We start from the raw sequence: 21,030 nt of genomic DNA, 5'->3' as shown, positions 1-21,030 counted from the left end.
TGTTGAGACAGCTTGGCCTCTTTTTTTTTCTCCATGCAGTCTCAGAACTTCTCCACAGTACCCTCCCTCCCTCCCCCCACACCACACACACAATGTGGTCTCTGCAGCAGGGGAAGTGGACTTACATGGTGGCTCAGAGGTCCCAACAGAACAGAAGTAGAAACTGTTTTGCCTTTTTTTTTTTTTTTTTATATATTTTATTGATTTTTTACAGAGAGGAAGGAAGAGAGATAGAGAGTTAGAAACATCGATGAGAGAGAAACATCGATCAGCCGCCTCCTGCACATCTCCTACTGGGGATGTGCCCGCAACCCAGGTACATGCCCTTGACCGGAATCGAACCTGGGACCCTTGAGTCCGCAGGCTGACGCTCTATCCACTGAGCCAAACCGGTTTTGGCTGTTTTGCCTTTTTTAAGTCTTAGGTCTTGAACTGGCACAGCAGCATTTCTCCATTTTTTCAGTTACAGGAAGTAATGGAGCCGGACCATGTTCAAAGTGGTAATGCAAGGGCTTGAATACCGGGAGGTGAGGTTTACTGGTGGCCATCGTTGGAGACCAACTACAGGGGATTATCCTTGTTCTCCCACAGTTTCTTCTAGACTGATGGTTGAAGGAGTAGATAGTGCCATAGCATATGACAATATCTTTAATGGCTTTCTGTATTGCAGATATAATTTCATAATACTCATTTTTTTCTTTCACTTTTTAACTGGGTAAGAAAAGTGTAAATCTTTGAGTCTTCCTGGTCTTCTTGTTAGTGCATTAATTTTAGAATTTGGATGATTTCAGTAATCTTTTCCAAGCATGTCAAACGTGTGGCCCGTAGGCTATAAAATTATTAAAGAGCAATGGTTTCTACCTGTCATGGTACTTTTTGTATAATGAATGCATGATGACGGTGATAAATGTCTTTCAAATAATTACTCTTTTTCATAAGTAAATTATTTTTCTGCTTACAGCAGTAACACATGCATAATTAAATTATTCAAACATAATAGAAGAGTATGAGTTAGAAAATGAAATCTTACTTCTCCCTCCCCTCTTTTCCCCAATGAGGTTACTTCCTTTAACAGTTTCGTATATATTTTTCCAGCATTTTTTACCTTGTATATTCTAATATGTTGTAAAGCACACCCCTCTAACGTGCATTACATTATACTTTGAATGGGGTCCAAAGTCCTTTCTTGGCCTATGTAATCTAGCCCTGGATACCTCTCGAACTTAACTTCTGCCATCTTACTCTGCTTTAATTATCCCAGTCTTGCTGTTTCTTGAGCAACTTTGATACGTTATTGTCTTAGAGCCTTTGTGTTTGCTGTTTCTTCTGCTCAGTAAATCCTTTCCTCAGATAGTCACACAATTCTCTCTCTTCAATCAGTGTTCAAACAAATTTTATTAGTTTTGATTAGTTCCAAAGTATAAGCACTAATAAGTATATTTTTATTTATTCTTTCTCTTCTCTTTCACTGACTTTAGTCTATAATACTGTTTTTTCTTGGTACTAACTTTGTTCTGATAAATATAACTACATTTCTATTACTTGATTTTTCAGCTTTAAATAACATCCTTTGAGTTATAACTATTACAGATTAGGCCAGCTGTGGGCAAACTACGGCCCGAGGGCCGGATCCGGCCCGTTTGAAATGAATAAAACTAAAAAAAAAAAAAGACCGTACCCTTTTATGTAATGATGTTTACTTTGAATTTATATTAGTTCACACAAACACTCCATCCATGCTTTTGTTCCGGCCCTCCGGTCCAGTTTAAGAACCCATTGTGGCCCTCGAGTCAAAAAGTTTGCCCACCCCTGGATTAGGCACTCATCATACTTTTTTTTCAACCTTCTTTTTCTATTCCCTTCCCCCCATTTTTTGTTAATTGGAGCAATTTTACATTTTTAGGACATATAACATTTCCATACAGTTTGTCATTCTATTCTTCACAAATGTTTCATTTTAGTTATACCATTAAATATATTTAGTGCTCACTACCAATTCTTTTGGATGATTTTCAGGAGAAAAAGGGAAAATGCTAAGTTACGGATCCCTGTTAATCATGGAATTCCCATAAGCTATTGATCTGGGCTTGTTAATTATTCCTAATAGAGAATACCCATACTTCCAGGCTGTAATTGGAAAAGAAGTACCAAGTTTTAAATCCTGTGCCAAAGAGAGAAAAGGTTGAATTTCATTTTTCTTTTAAGTACTTTAGAGATGTGACTTAATTTTACATTTTTTATTTATTGATATTTTTAATGCCATCACTTTTTTAAAAGGATATGAAAAGACTTACAAAGAGGAAGAAGAAATCTAAACATAATAATTTACCTGTTTTAATTGGGCATCAAATTTAATTGAGCTTTCTTGAAACCATGACAGTTGAAGGAAGTAAAATAAGATAAAGTGCTTAATAAACAAGGAAGCTTGCCATTTTTTAGAGAAGATTTTTTAATGTAAAAAAATCAATGTATATAGTATTGGAAATATTGTGTGAGGTTACATGAAATGTTCCCCAAAATATTTATTTATTTATTTATTTATTTATTATTTTTTAAAAATATATTTTATTGATTTTTTACAGAGGGGAAGGGAGAGAGAGATAGAGAGTTAGAAACATCGATGAGAGAGAAACATCGATCAGCTGCCTCCTGCACATCTCCTACTGGGGATATGCCCGCAACCCAGGTACATGCCCTTCACCGGAATCGAACCTGGGACCTTTCAGTCTGCAGGCTGACGCTCTATCCACTGAGCCAAACCGGTTTCGACCCCCAAAATATTTAAAGTAAATCCAGAAATGGGTTTATTATAGATAAAGCATAGCATTTAATTACATTATTCATGATGAGGCACTAAACTAATGACAACATCCAAACATGTGTGTTCTAGTTTGTCTAATGTAGTGGTTCTCAGCTTTTTTTCTGCCTCAATACACTTGGACATTTGAGACATACTCCCATCAGTAATAATGACTCACAGAGAACTGCTACATAGAGATACGTGTTTTACAGTGTACTCACTGTAAATCTGCTCTCTCTCCACTGACTGGTAATTAGATAACAGGTCAGATTAGAACTGCTGATTTAATGTAATTCAGGAGTGGGTGATGGGGAAAGGGGGAAGAGGAAACTTAATATTTGTTGAATGTCTGTTATGTTCCAGGCTTTGGACTAGGAACACATAAGATTCCATTTATTCATTACAAGGGTCTTATAGCCATTATTTGTATTTATATTTTTAGATGAGGAAGCTGAGGCTTAGAATTAAAGTACTTTTTCCAGTCTTACAGCTATTAAGTAGTAGAGCTAGGAATTCAAAACCATGTCTGTCTTATTCTAAAGCCTGTGCCTTTTCCAGGAGTAGATGAATAAACATGTCTTTTCATTTAATGAATGATTTTTGATCATCTACTGTGCTGGGCACTGAGAATATGTGAATTTAACATAATTTTGATCCTCAAATAACTCTTAGTTAATGAGATAGATGCTTCGGTCATATAGGTTAATGGGTCCAGATTGGAGTGAATTAGGAGAGAGAATTTTAGGGAAGTGAAACTGATAGAATCCCTGATACATCAGAATGTCTTGAAGTTAGACTTGGATAATTAGGGAAGAGTTTTGGTTGAGTAGGTGATAGTTTTCATTTCAATTTGCTTAAAAAAAAACAACAACTAAGCAAAGGGCGGGGTGGGGGTGGGGGCGGGGAGAGCAGGGGGAGATAGTGCCAAGTAAAGCAAAAAGTTAGGTAGTAGAAGAAAAGTAATCATGATTTACTACATGATTTTTCTGGGAATAGTCACATTTTTATAATAATGTAAGTATCAAATGTTTTAGAACCAAAACTACAATTCTCTTGAGAGGGAAGAACAAGAAAGGTATATACTTGTGATGACGCAGGGAGAGGAAAGAGAGAAATTCTCATTTTGCAAACTGAGGGGGTCTCAGAAGATAATGCCTAAAATTGAAAAATCAAAAAGTAGCAATTTAAGCATTTTATTTTAAGATATGGACTAAAAAGGTGAAAATAGTGAGGAGTAAGGCAGAGAACTGCTTTATCACCACGAACTTTGCAGAATTATTTAACTCTAAAAATGTATATGCATAACGATAGACTGAAGAGAAAACACTAAATTTATTTAATTGTTTAAAAAGATAGGTCTTTTATTCATAGTTTTGAAATGCCTAGGAATAAACAGTTTTATTATTCCCTTCTATTATGAATTAGTATAAATTAAGTTTTTTAAAGACTTTAATCATTTAATCTGTCCTTTGTGGCTGAAAGATCAAGAGTAGGTGAAGATCTTTAAATGCAAAACATTGAAAGGCTATTAATAATGCATTTTAAAAAGGAAAACTATAAATATATGTTAAATATATCTTTAATATATACATCAATTAAATATTTACACACATTAAAATAATTAGTGACAGTGAATAGTTTTACTTTGAAATTAAGAAAAAAAGTTTCATAAATCACCCATGATTGAATAGTGTTATATTGGCTTCTCCTATGATATGTAAATTAGATTTTTCCAAGTAAATTGTTTAGGAATTTAGTAATTTTTTTTTTTTTTTTTTTACTTTATCAGGATGTAGATATGATGGATCAGAATGGAATGACACCGTTAATGTGGGCAGCTTATAGAACACATAGGTATGTATGCATTATAAAATACTTATTCACATTTTCAACATAATAAAATGTAAATAGTTGAAAAGAGAAAGCAGTTAATGTTATACTTGTTAATACTTAAATTTTTCATTATGAATACATAGTATATGACAAATAACCTTTTTGGATGTTTGAATCTCTATGCTTACCCTTACCTTAATAATGTAGTACCTTAATCTATTTTCTTTCAACAATTTCTAAGAATGGAAGAGGATGTTATCTTTTTTAAAAAAGCAATGAATTTTTTCACGTGATTTGTATATTAACAAGTTTTATATATTAGTAAGTTGCCTTAAATCATTTTTGGAATAATCCAGATTTATAATTAAAAAATATAATTGTTTAATTATATAGATATTAAAGACATAATTCCAAGATCAAAAAAAGAAAATATCAGGACCAAGTATGCTCTCTCTTAGAACTGTATTACTTTATATAGTATTTCACATACTTAATATTTCATATTAAAATGTTATCTCATTTGTGATTATAAAGTTGTTGAGTATAGGTTAGATTAGAAGTGTTCCAAGATGGAATTCGAATACAAACACAGTTTAGTATCTGTAATGATTTCTATAATTGAAATTAGGGTTGTTGTTGTTGTTGTTTCTTTTTTCCTTTTCAGTGTGGATCCAACTAGATTGCTTTTAACATTCAATGTTTCAGTTAACCTTGGTGACAAGTATCACAAAAACACTGCTTTGCATTGGTCAGTACTAGCAGGGAATACGACAGTCATTAGTCTTCTTCTGGAAGCTGGAGCTAATGTTGATGCCCAGAATATCAAGGTAAAAGTATCCTATATTTATTATGCTATGTAAAATGTGGTTATAAGAAACAAATTTCTCAGTAAACCAGGTTTTTTCACAAACTATCAAATATGAAGAAACTTCTTATTTAAGCTCAACTATTTGCCTTCATGCAAGAAATTTTTTTTGAAAGACTGGTTTATTTACTTTCATCTTTTAGTATTGAAGTAATTTTCAGATTTTGGTGGCCTTTTCATTAGTGAATTCTTATTACTTTTGGAAATTATATAATCTGTATTTTTATAGCTGAAGGGAATAATGTTTTGGTTTCTTTAAGAAGATCATTACAGAGAATCACAAGTTAATACTTAAACCACATTACCCATAATAACTTTTAGTAATTCCTTGACTAGGTCATTTATTGTCTTTTATGTTAAAGGTCAAAACCTTTAAATTTGATAAACACCTTTATGATGTTTATAAAAAGAACCTCTCTCCTCCAAATGCTGGACTAATCCAGGAAAAGTACACAAAATTATCTAAGCAAAGCTCAATTATCATTTATACTCTGAGCATTTTGAAATTTGTAGATATTTTATGGATATTTGTAAGAATGTTCTTTTGGTAGTCTTAAATTTTGGGTAACCATTCTCATTTTTAAAGCTTAAGGATCTACCCTGTTTTTTAGCAACAGATTCTGTGAAATGACATTAAACTTTTATATTTTTAAATGTTTTTATTGCTTTTAGAGAGAGCAGGAGAAGGCTAGAGACCTAGAAACATTGATGAGAGAGAAACATCATCAATTGGCTGCCTCCTGCACACCCTTATTGGGGATCAAGCCTGCAACCTGGGCATGTGCCCTGATTGGGAATCAAATCAGGGACCTCTTCGTTCATGGGTTGATGCTCAACTACTGAGCCACACCAGCCGGGCTAAACTTTTAAACATCATCTTTTAGTAATGTGTATTCATAAATAACTGTGTCAATGACAAGTGTTCTTTAATTTTGACTATAAACCATAATATTTTCTGAGTCATGTTTTTTAATTTCTAAGGGATATGTGGTAATTAACTATGAGAAGGGCTCAAGCACATAATACTATGAAACGGCAATCAAAAAGTAGGTTATCTCCTGCTGGATCAGGGCATCTATTTATGTCTCTCTTGTATTACTCTAAAAAGTGAAGCTTAAACTACTAAAATGAAATAGCTTAGACTAGATATAAGGTGCCTAATATAGTTCATATAACCAATATTTAGAAATGAGTCTAATTAAAAATATTTAAAAGTAAATATCACATACCTTATTGGAAACTAAAAAATTTTTTAAAAAACAGACACATTTTCTTTATCTCTTTAAAAAAAATAAAAAAGTTCTTGTTCCTACCCAAAGTGATAAGAGCGGTCTTGTCTGCAAATTAACATGTCATAGTGCCTGACACATGATGGGCACCCTTAAATATTTGGTGACTGACTGAATGATGATTTGTGTAGTCTTGAGCTTTACTGTTAGTTTTCATGACTTAGGTAATATACTTCTCTGCTACTCTGAAATTATAGGAAGAAAATTTTGCTTTTCCATACATTTTTAAATAGGAAACTCTGAAAGGTTCATAACACTATAATTAGTAAGTTAGGGATTAAGACCTAAAGTATAAGGAAGGAGGAGTTTGACTAAATCTGACCAATATCCCTATAAGAAAAAAATCAGTGAGATTACCTTATATTTTATAACCTGAATTGTTTTAGAGTGCTATTTTTATTCTTTCTTTTCTTTTGCTACCGGTCATACCTAGAGTAATTATTGCCTCCGAATACATTTTAAGATTTTTAGCATTATATTATTGAAAAGATAGAACTAGTTTCAATATGGCAAATAGTGAATCTTCATAGACTGCCAAGAGCCATATCAGTATTAAAATTGCGGTAACACCAAGGAATTATGACAAGATGACTACACCATTCTGGAGTTGGAAACTAGTAGCATATATATTTTGAGCATTTAAAAATATCATTTCTATTCATATAAAATTTTAGATAATTTCTTTTTGATTATGATTTTTAAGAAGTTGAGGTGTGGTTTGTAAATTTAATTTCTTCTCAAATAAATAGTGAACACTTGCACTCCACATTAACCATTGCATAAGCTTTTGATTAGTCTTAGTAAGAGAAATAATCTGTAATGAATTTACACAGAAAAGTAATGGTAAGAATAGAGATACTTGAAAAGATTTAAATGGTTTGAGCCTCATATTTTTAATATTTTCTAGGTTCAGACACATGAATTATTTAGTGCCAAGATAGGATAAATGGATGTAGCTTCCTTAACTAGTACAGTTCATGTGAATACTTTGCAGAATCTAGTGTCAATTAAGATAATTATTGTGCCTGTAGAACTTTGTCATGATATATTTTTTTAGTCACTTTCTTTTTATGAAGATTTCCATTTTATCTGACATGTACAATCAGGGTTATTTATTGATAAGAATATTTTATTTATTTTAATATATTTTATTGATTTTTTACAGAGAGGAAAGGAGAGAGAGAGAGTTAGAAACATCGGTGAGAGAGAAACATTGATCAACTGCCTCCTGCACATCTCCTACTGGGGATGTGCCCACAACCCAGGTACATGCCCTTGACCGGAATCGAACCTGGGACCTTTCAGTCCGCAGGCTGACGCTCTAGCCACTGAGCCAAACCGGTTTTGGCGATAAGAATATTTTAAATGTAATTAATTCCCTAATAGTTTCTGGAGGGACATTATTTTTAAAGAAAGTCTAAGGAGTTGCTTTAGTTGCTCAGGAAACATTTATACTTTCCGAGTAAAAATAATCTTTTTATCTACACTGGTGGAAAAGTAGATTTTTGTTTTAGAATGCACTTTTTATGTAATTAAAATAAGTATCAGATGCCTATTCTACTGGAATCTGGCATTCCTAATATGCTGAAGTCTAGTCACCACCTTCTAATGGAAGCCATTTATTCATTCAACAATGTTCAATGCTGTGAAGTCGCAGTATTTAAGAGAGATGAAGTCCCTGTTCTCTCAGAATTTACATTGTATTGAGAGAATAGACAATAGTAAATTAAACACACATGCACACATAGGCAAATGGAGTCGAGTGATGAGGGCTGAGAGAGCCACATCATGTGAGGGTGATTTGTGAAAGCCTCTGAGGAGATGACATTTGCTGTGAACTTGTCGGATGAAAAGGACTCAATTATGCAAAGATATTTGGGAAAAAACTTACCATGTGAGCAAGCATGTCAAACTCGTGGCTGCATGCGGCTCACAACGAATATTTTTGTGGCCCAGCCAATACAAAGGTGTGAGCAATTATTTACAATTATGAAAGGAAATAAGTCTCCTGTCAGACCCAGAATTACTGACATTTACCTTGTGTCAGTTTCGAAAGTAATCACTGTGAACAAGATTTCCCCCGAAGTAGGAAATATAGCAGAGAAGAGATGCCAGTGTCAGAAAGAAAACATTAATTTTATCATTGCTCTTGTTCTTTTTTTTTATACTATACTTTTTAAAATAAATCTATGTTTCTATGAGAATTGAAGCTTTTGTTTTTTTGTGGCCCACATAAACTTAAACTTTTATTTGGCCCGTATTAGCCTTTGTGATGTAGAGGAAACTGCAAGTGCAAGGCCTAGGGATAATGAATAAGCCAGGAATTAGCTTGCCATGTTAGAGGTGCAAAAATGATGGCCTGGACCAATAGCAGTGAACAAGGGAGTGAAGCCACGGAGAGAAGCAGATGCCAGATTATACAGGGCCATGATAAGGGGCTTGAGTTGTATTCTCAGTCATGAAAAACAAAAGGAAGGCTTTATGTAGGCTGGTTATATAATCTTTGTGTTTTAAATATTTTTAAAAGATTACTTTAGTTGCTGCAGGAAGAATAGCATCAAGGAATTAAGAAAATGGAAGGGATGGATGAAGATCAGTTAGGCCAGTGGTCCGCAAACTCATTAGTCAACAGAGCCAAATATCAACAGTACAACGATTGAAATTTCTTTTGAGAGCCAAATTTTTAAAACTTAAACTATATAGGTAGGTACATTGTTATTAACTTGATTAGGGTACTCCTAAGGCTTAGGAAGAGCCACACTCAAGGGGCCAAAGAGCCGCATGTGGCTCGAGAGCCGCAGTTTGCCGATCACGGAGTTAGGCTATTGCAACTCTAATGATTTAGTTTAGCTTATTGTAGGAATAGAGATAATTATAAATGAGTTGATTTGGAAATGATAGAGTAGAAATGAAGAGGTAGATTAGATATGAAGGTGAAAGAAAATAGCATTGATGGTACGTTTTGGTTTGAATAATTGAATGTCTTATGATATAAAGGTTGTGAAGACTGAAGGAAAACTTTTCTGGGGTGAAGGTGATAGGAATTGGTTTCGCTTTACTCATATTTAATTTGAGTGGTGTCTTTTACTTATGTGGAATGCCAAGATAATTAAATAAACTTAAATTGCTGCAAAGTTTGAAAGGGAAAAGTTTATTAAAAAAAAACAGTTAAGATTCTTTGTCCAGGAATTTGACAAGTAAAGTTGATTTATACCTGTATATTTTTACATTTTTTATTTCAAGTCTTAAGAAAGAGTTTGTTATTAATCATGAATTATGACAAAAAGATGTAGCCTACACATCTGGAAATGGCTTTAATAGCCAGTAAAAGTTACATTCTTTAAAGAATATGATAAATTATACTTTGTGTTATAATAGTTATATAGCTATCAGCTGATCCTCTTCTAAAATAACTATTTTCTAAATAAGGCGAAGCTTAAGTTGCTTAGAAATCTGTCTTTATATTAACTAGGTATTTACCCTTGTAAGTGAGTTATTTGACTAAAGAATTCAATTCTTTTAATGTATAAACACGTGATTATTTTATCAAAAGAAGATAGAACTTATTTTGGAGACAATTAATATTAAATGGTAGGTAACTTTAAAATGGCTACTTTGATCCCTAGAAGGATTAGAAAAGGCTATATACCCCAGACTAGAGGTTCTTGATTTTGATTAGGGGGTGGATCCATGGACCTCTGAAATTATTATTAAAAAATTAAATTTCAGCTTTTCTAGAAGACTTTCATCTGATGACTTAAAAAAATTAAGAACCTGGATAATAGTTACATAGGATATATTTGAATTTTAAGTAGTAATAATGGGGGGAGTTATTTGGGAATACTAAGATTTTTTTTAAATGACTTATGTAGTTATCCTTTTTTATGGTAACATCACATTTGTGAGTTTAAAAAAATATTTTACCCCCTTGCACATCTTTTTGGTTATGCAGATAAATATAGATGAATTGGGTATTGAGAAAACAATCTTGGAGTAATGCCCAAGCATTTGTAATTTTTTTCTTTCTAAAATGATTGAAGGACATAAATTTTAGCTTGCAAAGAATGTAAAATTACTGAGCCTCGTTAATTAACATATTGGAAGACTCGTATAGTTTTTTTGAAATGAGGTAAGAAACTGTTTTTAGAAAGTAGTTTTATTACCTCTTAAGTACCTGACCTAGATGGTCTCCAAGGAAGAATTTTCCTTTGTTTTAATAATGAAATTCAACCTAACTTAGGCAAAATATGATCTTTCAACCTCCATCTTCCATAATGTTTATTTATCTGACCAAAATCCTTGAAGAATTTCTTTTATTATAAGTCACATCGTCCATAAATACTCCATTTAAGATATGTTATTGTTTACTATTTTAGCTAACACATGGAGTGATCAAATAAAGACTTGATTCGGAACCCTGGTTTTAATACAGTTCTTTAAATTAATTGCTTGTTTATTTTACCCGCTGAATAAAAGAACTATACAAAAGCAGTCAGTTGACTAGAGGAGTAGTTGAAAGATTTCTTAAAGCTCCCTCCATCTTTTTATCTAGGCAATCCCTAGGTGTCACATGGCCCTCTAGTGGAAGGGATGCTCAGCTGGACCGAGGCAACTGCAGAATATTCTCTGGGAGTTGTTATCCAAGGGATTGCTTTTATTCAGGTAATCTTTATAGTTTGGATTAATTAGCTGGTTCTAACAACTTAGGTGATAGAATCTTTGAATAGGTGAGATATTTAAAAGTAAATATTCCTATTTGTGGAAGACCCACCTAGATTAGCCTGTTCCTACTTAAATACAATTGCTCTTTTTATTAAAGGATTGGTTGGGCTTTCTGTTGTTATTTTGGTGTTGTTATAGTTGTTGCTATTGGTGGTAGTGGTTTGCTTTTTAAAATTTTTTAGGTTTTTAAAAAAATAAACTACTTCATACTTGATAATCATCCCTCATAAGTAAGGCACCCCGAGGCTCCTTATTCCTTTATTTTCATCTAGATTTTAAAATTAAAATGTTAATATTTTTTCTTCTTTTTAAAGTAATTTTAAATATTCAATGATACATTCTTGAAATTTTGGCAAATTTGGAAAATGTTTAATTTCACATTTATACTGGAAGTACTAGATAAATAGTGGAAAATATTAAAATAGATATGTAGGTGTTTGATTAATTTAAAGGAGAAGATTTTAAATTAATACAGGCATAAAGAAGCATAGATCGAGAATTAGGGACGCTATTTCTTGTTTCTTACTTCCTTTAAAAGGTTTTAGTTCTGTTCACTTATATTCCTTGGCATTCTTTTTCTTGAGATAAAAGGGAACTACAAGTTCATAACTTGAGGTTCACTCTTTTTTAGTTACTGCTCTTATCTTATTCTCTTTGGAAATTTCTATGGGTGAATGAATTTAAGGTGATCAAGAATGGCAATACAACAGTAGTAGAAGTAGAAGTTGTTTTTTTTATTCCTGTATTCATCTTCAGACTTTTGTCATCATTGAAATTAAACTGAAAGGGTTCTGAAAATTTGGTAATATAGCAGGATGTTATGTAGCAATAACTATTACTAATGAAACCTTTAATGAATATGAAATAACTGATAAACTGTGTGATAGTCTCTGATCCAGCAGGTACTAAAATACCTACTTTTTGATTTGCTCTCTAATATAAGCCAAAATGCAAGCACAAATAGAATCTATATGAGTAAATTCATTTTTTGATTGTATCTTGAATGGGAAAGCATAAGTAATATTTAATGATTTTTAGATTCTTCTAGTAGTTGGCTGCCCAGTGTAAAAACAGTAATGAACTAATATGCAGTCAATTTATTTTTATAGATATGCTTTAAAAGTTAGTAACTAAAATATTTTGTTTTTATTATTAATATGAATTTCTTCCACTTATATTATCAGGGTGAATCAGCACTTGATTTGGCAAAGCAGAGAAAAAATGTCTGGATGATCAACCATTTGCAAGAGGCAAGACAAGCAAAAGGATATGATAATCCATCTTTCCTTAGAAAACTGAAAGCTGATAAGGTAAGTTCATGACTGAAACTTTTCAAATATATAGTCTTTTTCAGATTCATAAGCATACTTTCTTTTTTCAAAAATTTTTTTTATTGATTTCAGAGAGGAAGGGAGAGGGAGCGAGAGATAGAAACATCAATGATGAGAGAGAATCATTGATCAGCTGCCTCCTGCATGCCCTGTACTGGGGGTCTGGGGATCGAGCCTGCAACCAGGGCATATGCCCTTGACCAGGATTGAATCTGAGACCCTTCAGTCTGCAGGTCGATGCTCTTTCCACTGAGCAAAACCGGCGAGGGCAAGCATAATTTTTTCTCATGAGCATTTATAGCTTTTAATTTTGACACTGGCCAATATAATATTTAAATATTTCACCCAGCATACAATGAAGGTAGATAGCAAAGGCTCTGCCTATTTGGCTGATGGTCTATTTGTGTTATCTGATAATTAAGAAGGGTATATGTGAGATTGCTTAAATCTCACAAATTTTAGTTCATTGATTCAGCTGGCCTTAGTTAAGTAATTGATAAAAGTTTTTCCTGTTTAAGTGCATTTGTTAATATGGTAGTCAATTGTAAAAAATCTTAGTCCCAATACATATCTTTTTGACTCACAAGTCTACCTCTAATTAAGTTAAGCTTTTCATTCTTTTGTGATGTTGTAACTTTTTTCAAAGAGAGGAAATCTATTTTTTCACTTCTCTATAGAAATCCCATTTTAGACCTTTCATATACCTTTAATTATAAACTGTGTGACTTTTGGCTCAGTTGCCCATTTGTATTTATATGATTTCAAAACCAAGAACATTTTCCCAAAAGAGTTGGCATTCCTTAAAAATTTCCCTTAAAAAAATAGCTGATTGACAATTTCTTTTATATGCCTAAACAATTGCCAAGGTATTTGCTAACTTGTCCATAGTTAAAACTTGAATGGCATACATATCTTATGCATGTTTTCCTCAGGTTGTTCCAGTGGTAAAACTATTTGTGTAAAGTTAATATTGGTCTGTCTGTTATCAGAACAAAATGACAAGTTTTGAATAAAGGGGAACACGCTTGAAAGCATGCCTCATTTACTTGTAGTTCAGACTTCCTTAATGAGCTGAAAAGTTCATTGGTGTATTATATAGGCATCAGAAGAATTTAATTTATAGTTTATAAACTTGCCTATTTTCTATGCTATAGTTGAGAATAATGAACAATTTCTGCAAGTTATGTTAACTCTTATTTCACCATTAGTTATGATATAAATGTGGTTTATTATTTATTTTCTTTGGTTTTGCTCTATCCTCCAGGATTTAGAGCAGTTTTGCTCAGCAGAGTGAAAATGGCTGATGTCTTATAATAACTAGGCTAGTAATTAAAGTATCTTGTATTACTTTGGGATGTCTCATAATCTTTATGCTTTCATTTGTTTAGTATAACTATTCTAAAGTTTTTTAAAAATATATTGTCAGATGAAAATGACATTGTAAATTCTAGATATTCATTAACATGTAAAGTTATTTATAGCAATAATGAACTATATATCAGGTTTGTGTGTTTGAATATGATCTGTTTTAAAAAAAGAGCTTCATTAAAAAATTTAGTACAGCTTTACTAACATTTATATATTATTGTGATTAGTTCAGAAGTTGAGTATTCCTGTGTTTTTTGTTTTGTTTTGACTTAGTAGCCTTAAATATATTACCTTTTTAAAAAGGTTACTAGATTAAAAATAGATGATGATTAGGGGCTTTGTGGAATGAAGTACTTGTAATTATATAGACTATTCTTTTTCCATCTCAAATTAGAGAAATGTAAATCATGATCATGACTTGATTTGCTAGTCTGTAAAGTATATTCTGTATTTAAAACTAAATAAGAAGACAGTAAGACCTGAGATTCAATAGTATATACCAAAAATAAGTCATTCCAAAAGGGAAAAAGATTTTTTTTGGGACAGTGCTAATAGGACAATTAGATATGGAAGGAATTTTGATTTTAGAACTTGGGTTTTTAAAGTTAGAAAATTTTAGACAGGCAGATTTATGGTTAAAAAACTTGCTTAATGAAAAGTTAGAAAAAATCTCTAAATTAGTATTTCTGCACATTTAAAAATCCATGATCCCTTTTGTTAACAGTGGATATCTCACAATATCTTCTTTTTTAATGTTGTTTATTGATTATGTGAAAATAAACCCGGGAATATGAAGTTACATGTACTTTTCCCTATTCCTCCTTCTAAGTAACTAAAAAACCTGGACATTATTTACAAAATAAATGTAAAATGACTCTAGAAGATGGAGAGAATGTGGCAAAATGGCTAGGGAGCTCAGGCCCCAAAGAATAACATGGTGTTGGGTTCCCTGTGTTTTCTTTTGTTTATTTTTGCCTCATATATTAGTATCCCTGAAGAGGGAGTTGACAAAGCCAACAGCCTAGAATCATGAATGGGTGCATACAAAAAAGCTTTCAACAAAAAAGTCTCTGTTCTCTATTCAAAGGACAAAAAAAAAAAAAAAAAAGACAGAAAAATTTTAGAAGCTTTTAGAAAATAACTTTCTACTATATCCAAACACTACAGAAAATACTGTGGCCCCACCCTCATTCACACAGCAAAGGCCAGGACTTCTGCTCTTACCAGGCAATAATGAGGTACTCCAACTTCTCTCCCCGGGTGGTGTCAGAAAAAGGCTGAGTAGAGAGTTGGGACTTCCTTTTTTTAAAAATATATTTTATTGATTTTTTACAGAGAGGAAGGGAGAGAGATAGAGAGTTGGAAACATCGATGAGAGAGAAACATCGATCAGCTGCCTCTTGCATGTCTCCTACTGGGGATGTGCCTGCAACCCAGGTACATGCCCTTGACCAGAATTGAACCTGGGACCTTTCAGTCCGCAGGCCGATGCTCTATCCACTGAGCCAAACCGCTTTCGGCGAGAGTTGGGACTTTCATTCCCACTGGCTGTGAATGACGTTCCATCCCCTGCTGTATCAGTGGAGAACACATAGGAAAAAGTAATGAGGCACACCTAACTCTCTTAGCCAGGGAGGTATCAGTAGTGGTTCATTGGAGACCTAGAAGTCCCAGCTTTGCTCAACAGTAATGAGGAGCCCTGTCCTCATGTGTTAGTAGAGGCCAAGCAAGAATCCTGGACTTCCACCCCACCTGGCAGGAATGAGAAAGTGCCTCACTCCCCTCCCAACCTACATCAGAGGAATCCATCTAAAATAAAAGGTTTAAGTAAGATCTAGTATCTCACAATACTCAATATGTCCAAGTTTCAGTTGAAAATCACTCATCATGCTAAAAGCCAAGAAGGTCTAAAACAGTGAAAAAAGAATCAACAAATGCCAACAATATGAGAGATGTTAAAATTATCTGATAAGAGATTTTAAAGCAGCTGTCATAAAAAGGCTTCACCAAGTAGCTATGAACATGCTTAAAACAAATGGAAATTAAAGTTTCAGCAAAGAAATAGAAATATAGGAATAGAATATAAAGAAAAGCCAAATAAAAAATTTTTAAACTGAAAATTTAAATTTAGAAGCTTTTAGAAAATAACAGTAAAATTACAGTAACCAAAATTTAAAAAAAAACTCATTGGATGGGCTCAATAGCACATTATAGGGGAGAGAAGAAAGAATCAGTGACCTTGAAGATGGAACAATAAAAATTACCCGTTTTGAACAACAAAAGGAAATAAACTTAAAAAAAAAAAAGAACAGAGGCTTAGGGACCTGTGGTTATAACAGAATATCTAACATTAATATGTTTGGAGTCCCAGAAGAAGAGAAGAAAGAGGGTGATGCTGAAAAAGTACTCAAAGATATAATGGACAAAAATTTCTCCAATTAGGCAAAAGACAGAAGTACAGATTAAGAAGCAGAACAAATCCTAAAAAGAATAACCACAAAGAAATCCTCACCAAACACATCGTAGTCAATCTTCTGGAAAAAATAAAGATCTTAAAATCCCTTTATCAATAGGGGCAACACAATTCAAATGACTGGATTTCTTTCTCGTCAGAAGCCATAGAGCTCACAAGGAACTGGCACATTTTCCAAGTGCTGAATGGGAAGAACTATCAACCCCAGCATCCCATACAGTGGAAAATATATGTTAGGAATGAAAGAAAATCAACACATTCTCAGATAAAGAAAAACTAAGAGAATTTGTCATCAGCAGAGCTATTTTAAAAGAATGGCTAAGAAAAGTTCTCTAAACAAAAGAAATAAAATCAAGACTCTTAACATTAAGATTATGGTAAGCAAAATTATGGGTAAATATGGTAGATTTTCCTTCTTAAGTCTTCTAAATTTTGTTTGACAATTGAAGCAAAAATTATAATGCTGTCTGATGTGACTCTAAATGTATGTAGAGAATATATTTGAGATAATTTATAACATCAGTGAGGTTAGAAGGACATAAAGGGAGGTAAGCGTCACTTGAACTGGTAAAATGAAGACGAGTACACTGTGATAAGTTATGTTTATATAATGTAATATTTAGAGTAACCACTAAAAAAGCTATACTCACAAACACTGTAGATCATGAAAACAGAACTCCAAAAAACTTTCCAATAACTCAAAAGAAGGCAGGAAAAAGAAAATAGAACAAAAAACAGAGAACAGACAGAAAACAAAACATAAAATTGTAGACTTAAACCGGAACGTATTAATAATTATGTTAAATGTAAATGGTCTAAATATACCCAATAAAGGACAGATATTGGTAGTGTGGATTATAAAGTATGATCCTACTTTATGCTCTCTCTATAAGAAACTCACTTCACACGTGTGAATATTGTTATGTTGCTTGTATATGGAAATAACAGAATGGAAACAATGTTTCCCTGATACCAAAACCAGACAAAGACAGTACAAAAAAGAAAACGATAGACCAACATCCCTCATGAATATACTCAAAACTCCTTAACAAAATATTAACAAGTATAAGTCAGCAATATATAAGGAAAATTATGCACCATGACCAAATGAGGTTTATGGATGCAAGGCCTGGAATAAATATTCAAAGTTTATTTCATATACTCTGCTTTATTAACGAATTAAAAAAGGTATTTTATGATTGTATCAGTCAGAAAGTATTCAATAAAATTAATGTCCATTCATGATGAAACTCTTGAGAAAAATAGGAATAGAGGAGAATTTCCTGAACTTTATAAAGAACATATATAAAACCTTTTACTAACATTGTACTTGATGGTAAAAGATTGAATGCTTTTCCCCTGAGATCAAGAACAAGGCAAAGATATCCCTCTTACTGCTCTTGTTCAACATAGTACTGGAAATTCTGGCTAGTGATATAAAGAAAGAAAAGGAAATTAAAAGGCATATAGATCAGAAAGGAAAAAATAGTAAAATTGTCCCTATTTGTGGTTGACATGATTGTCTACATAGAAAATCCCAAGGAATCTGTCAAATAAACTTCTAGAACTAATAAATGATTCAGCAAGATAAAAGGATATAAGGCAAATATATTTAAAAATCTGTTTTATTTCTATACACTTGGAAAAAATATGTGGGTACCAAAATTAAAAAAAATAAAGTACTATTTAGGATTTCTAAAGAAACCCCAAAATTTAAATATTTAGGTGTAAATGCAAACAAATGTGTAATGTACTTATGTACTGAAATTTTTAAAATGCCAATGAAAGAAATCAAAGATGATATAAATAAGTGGAAAGATATACTGTGTTCATGAATTGGAAGACTCAACATGTCAGTTTTCCCAAAATTGATATACAGATTCATTGCAATTAAATAAAAATTCTAGCAATATTTTGCTATCGTCAACATACAGCTATTTTTTTGCTGGAGAAATAAACTCACAGATCAGTGGCCCAGAACAGAGTCCAGAAATAGAGCCGTCAAGATATGCCCAAGATATTGACAGAAGTACAATAGCAATTCATTTGAGGAAAGATAACCTTTTCAGCAAATTCTGGATCATTTGGATATACATAGGCGCATAAATAAATAAAACCTTACTCAAATCTCACATCATATAAAAAAAATAAAATGATTCACAGAATTAAATGTAAAACATAAAACTATAAAAGTTTTAGGGAGAAAAACCAGAAAAATCATCAGAATCTAGGACTAGGCGAAGAGTTAGAATTGACACAAACAACATGATCCATAAAAGTAAAATTGATCAATTGGACTTTATCAAAATTAAAAACTATAGTTCTACAAACCACCCTGTTATTAGGATGAAAAGACACACTACAAACTGGAGAAAAGTATTTGCAAGACACATATCTAATAAAGAACTAGTTTTTAGAATATATAAAGAACTTTCAAAACTCAAATAATCAAGTTAGAAAATGGTCTTAAGACATGAAGAGTTATTTTACCAAAGATATAAAAATGGCAGATAAGTATATGAAAAGATGTTCAACATCATTAGTCATTAGGGAAATGCAAATTAAAACCACAGCGACTTACTTTCATATACCTATTAGAATAACTAATAAGTTGTGAAATCACCAAATGCTGGTGAGGATGCAGAGGGACCTGATTCCTCAAACATTGATGGTGGGAATGTTTGGAGAAAAGTTTAGCAGTCTTGTGTATTTTTTTAAAAAAACAAAACTTGAGATGCAATTATCATGCAATCCAGAAACTTCACTCTTAGTTATTTATCCCAAAGAAATGAAAACTTGTGTTCACATAGAAACCTGTATGTGAATGTTTATAGCAGTTTTATTCATAATAGCCCCAAATTGGAAGTAACTCCAAGGTCCTTCAGTGGGTAAACAGTTCAAGAAACCATGGTATATTTGTACCATGGAATAGTCCTCAGCAATAAAAAGAAATGAACCAATGATACATACAATAACCTGGATGAATTTCCAAACAATTATGTTGAATGAAAAAGCCAATTCTATAAGGTTATATACCATTTATATAAAGTTTTTGACATGACAAAATTATAGAAATATAGAACAGATTAGTGGTTGCCTGAGGTTAATTATGGGGGTGAGGGTAGGGCTGGAGGAGGTTGTAAAAGGACAACATGAGGAATCCTTTAGTGATGGGAATATTCTGTATCATAGCTGTATTGATGTCACTGTCTCGTTGTGATACTACATTACTGTTTTGCAAGATGTTAATCATTGGGGGAACTTGGTTAAAGGTTACTTGGGATCTATCTGTATTATTTATTACAACGGCATGTGAATCTACAGTTATTCAAAATAAAAAGTTTAGTTAAAAAATAGATTACTGAATTGTAGAAGCTAGGTGGTAGACATGCAGATATTCAGTATAAAATTATTTCAAATGTACTTTATATTTGAAAAATTCCATAATAAAATATAAGAGAAAATAGATTTTTCATATCTAGAAAAGTAGTTTATCACCATTACACCTTTATAATATTATGTATGTTATGTGACAGTTTTAAAAAAAATCTAGAAATCCCATGGATAGGTGTTTAACCACGTAAAATGCACTTATGTTACACAAAAAGCTGTATGTAAATGTTTATAGTGTCTTTATTCACAATCATCAAAACTGGAAACAACCCTAATTCCTTTGCTGAGGAATGGATAAAAGAACAGATAAATCCTGTAATGGAATACTACTCAGCATTAAAAAGGAACCGAGTACTGATAAATACAACAACATGGATGAATATCAAATGCATTCTTGAAGTGAAAGAAGCCAGACTTAAATGTTTGCATTCAGTATCATTCCATTTATATATATGGCATTCCTGCAAAGGAAAAAATTTAGGGACAGGAATCAGATTAGTGTTTGCCAGGAGCTGGGCCTGTGGCTACAAGGTATTTCTGGACTTGATAGAACTATGCTGTTTCTTGATTTTTGTGCTAATTACACAATTGTGTATGTTAATCAAAACTCAGAGAACTATGCAGAAAAGGTGTATTTTACTATATGTGAATTGTATCGTATTTTTTTAATAATGAAGAAATGTGGTCATTGCTGAGGGAAAACAAGTATCTTGACTAAAAACAAGCCAAATTACAGAAAATTTTATACCAGACTTTTTCAAATGACACATGTCCACCTTCTCTCCCACCAATAACTACCCCCTTACCTATAGGTTCTTTCCTCTAGTTATAAATCTTCTCTAATGTCTTGATATAAAATTCAAAATACTAGAGATGAAAAAAAATTGGAAGGATTACTTATTTTACTACAACATAAAGTTAAACTCTGGAGTTGATATGTTTAATCATTAATTTAA

General features: G+C 32.4%; 1 protein-coding gene across 1 annotated transcript in view; it reads left to right on the top strand.

Moving 5' to 3' along the window:
- Positions 1-21,030, top strand: part of ZDHHC17 (zinc finger DHHC-type palmitoyltransferase 17) — a 91,914-nt gene that overhangs the window by 47,801 nt on the left and 23,083 nt on the right. Inside the window, exons 6-8 of the mRNA XM_070409678.1 lie at positions 4,590-4,654; positions 5,298-5,460; positions 12,694-12,819. Coding sequence (XP_070265779.1) covers positions 4,590-4,654; positions 5,298-5,460; positions 12,694-12,819 — 354 coding nt within the window. The remainder of the gene's footprint in view (positions 1-4,589; positions 4,655-5,297; positions 5,461-12,693; positions 12,820-21,030) is intronic.

The sequence above is a fragment of the Myotis yumanensis genome, unplaced genomic scaffold, assembly GCF_028538775.1.
Source record: "Myotis yumanensis isolate MYYU_CA2020_CCGP unplaced genomic scaffold, mMyoYum1.0.hap1 SCAF_3, whole genome shotgun sequence".
Lineage (NCBI taxonomy): Eukaryota > Metazoa > Chordata > Mammalia > Chiroptera > Vespertilionidae > Myotis > Myotis yumanensis.
Note: the sequence above shows the minus strand (reverse complement) of the source record. Positions and strands in the feature narration are given on the sequence as shown.